The sequence below is a fragment of the Propithecus coquereli genome, unplaced genomic scaffold, assembly GCF_000956105.1.
Source record: "Propithecus coquereli isolate 6110/MARCELLA unplaced genomic scaffold, Pcoq_1.0 Scaffold198, whole genome shotgun sequence".
Lineage (NCBI taxonomy): Eukaryota > Metazoa > Chordata > Mammalia > Primates > Indriidae > Propithecus > Propithecus coquereli.
This window is the reverse complement of record NW_012144744.1, coordinates 1,774,256-1,775,378: the sequence shown is the minus strand read 5'-3', so window position 1 is coordinate 1,775,378 and position 1,123 is coordinate 1,774,256. Positions and strand designations below refer to the sequence as shown.

Below are 1,123 nucleotides of genomic sequence, written 5' to 3'. Positions count from 1 at the left end.
AACTCAGGGTGTTTGAAAATTAAGGAATAAACAAAGTAGCTAAGAGGATTGCAACTCCAATTATTTCCAGAGTGCACAATCAAAATGGGTAAATATACTCTCCTTCTCCTGAAAGCCAAAGGCTACCTAGGAAAACCCAAACTTCTATCATTATGTCATGTCCTGATGATAATCTATAAATTAAAACACACACACACACACACACACACACACACACACACACAGAAAAATCACTGGTAGCCTTGTAAGTCACCATGAAGTACATGTTTTAGGACTGTTAACACAAATTAACTATTGAACACTAACTGGAACAAAAAAATACTGATAATCTGTTACATATAACTGAATTCCATTAAAACACATCATGCTTTTGTTTTGCTAAAAATATGACATAAAGATCATATTTTTGTCATGTGTGTGTGCATTTGAGTTTATATTTGATTTCTTCTTAGAAATGCCTGTTTATAATGAAGCAAACATTTCAGTGGCTTCTCTTTGAATAATGTAGTTCATAAATCTGTATTCCTGACGGAAGTTCATAAACCTCTGTAATTATGTAAATTGGGTATGTGAGGGGGTATATACATTTTAGGAAAAGGGTCCATTGATTTCATTACATCCAAAAAATATTAAAAATCACCAATTTTAAACCTCAACTGTCTGGAGACTAGGAATTAATGACAAAGTCCCCCCAAATCAATAGTATCCATTGGAAGAAAAACCACCCAAGCTATCATAGCAGCCATCCAGGGCACAAGCAGCATTATTCAGTACTGGGTTTACCATCAGACGCCGCCTCAGGAACAAATTGAATCTCTTTGCAGGCTGTGTGAAGCAACCAATACAGAGTTAGAAAATCCTGCCCAGGACTGAAGTAAGAATTACAAAAAGCCTCTCAATAATGCCTTTAGTACATGACTTTTTTCTTCTTTTTCCTTTCCTTTCCTTTTTCCTTCTGGGTCCCAATAACTGCTCCCTCCCCTCTTCCTTTCAGTTGTATGGATGATAAATTCATAGTTATTAGACCTATCCATACTGGGATTCTCCGGTACCCCATCTTTATAAAGGTCTTTTTATTAAGCCCTTCTCAAATTATCCTATGACTAACAGGACTCTGATTAAT

General features: G+C 35.8%; 1 protein-coding gene across 1 annotated transcript in view; it reads right to left on the bottom strand.

Moving 5' to 3' along the window:
* ANO5 (anoctamin 5) overlaps positions 1-1,123 on the bottom strand; it is a 61,774-nt gene that overhangs the window by 51,767 nt on the left and 8,884 nt on the right. Inside the window, 1 exon segment of the mRNA XM_012643485.1 lies at positions 775-825. Coding sequence (XP_012498939.1) covers positions 775-825 — 51 coding nt within the window.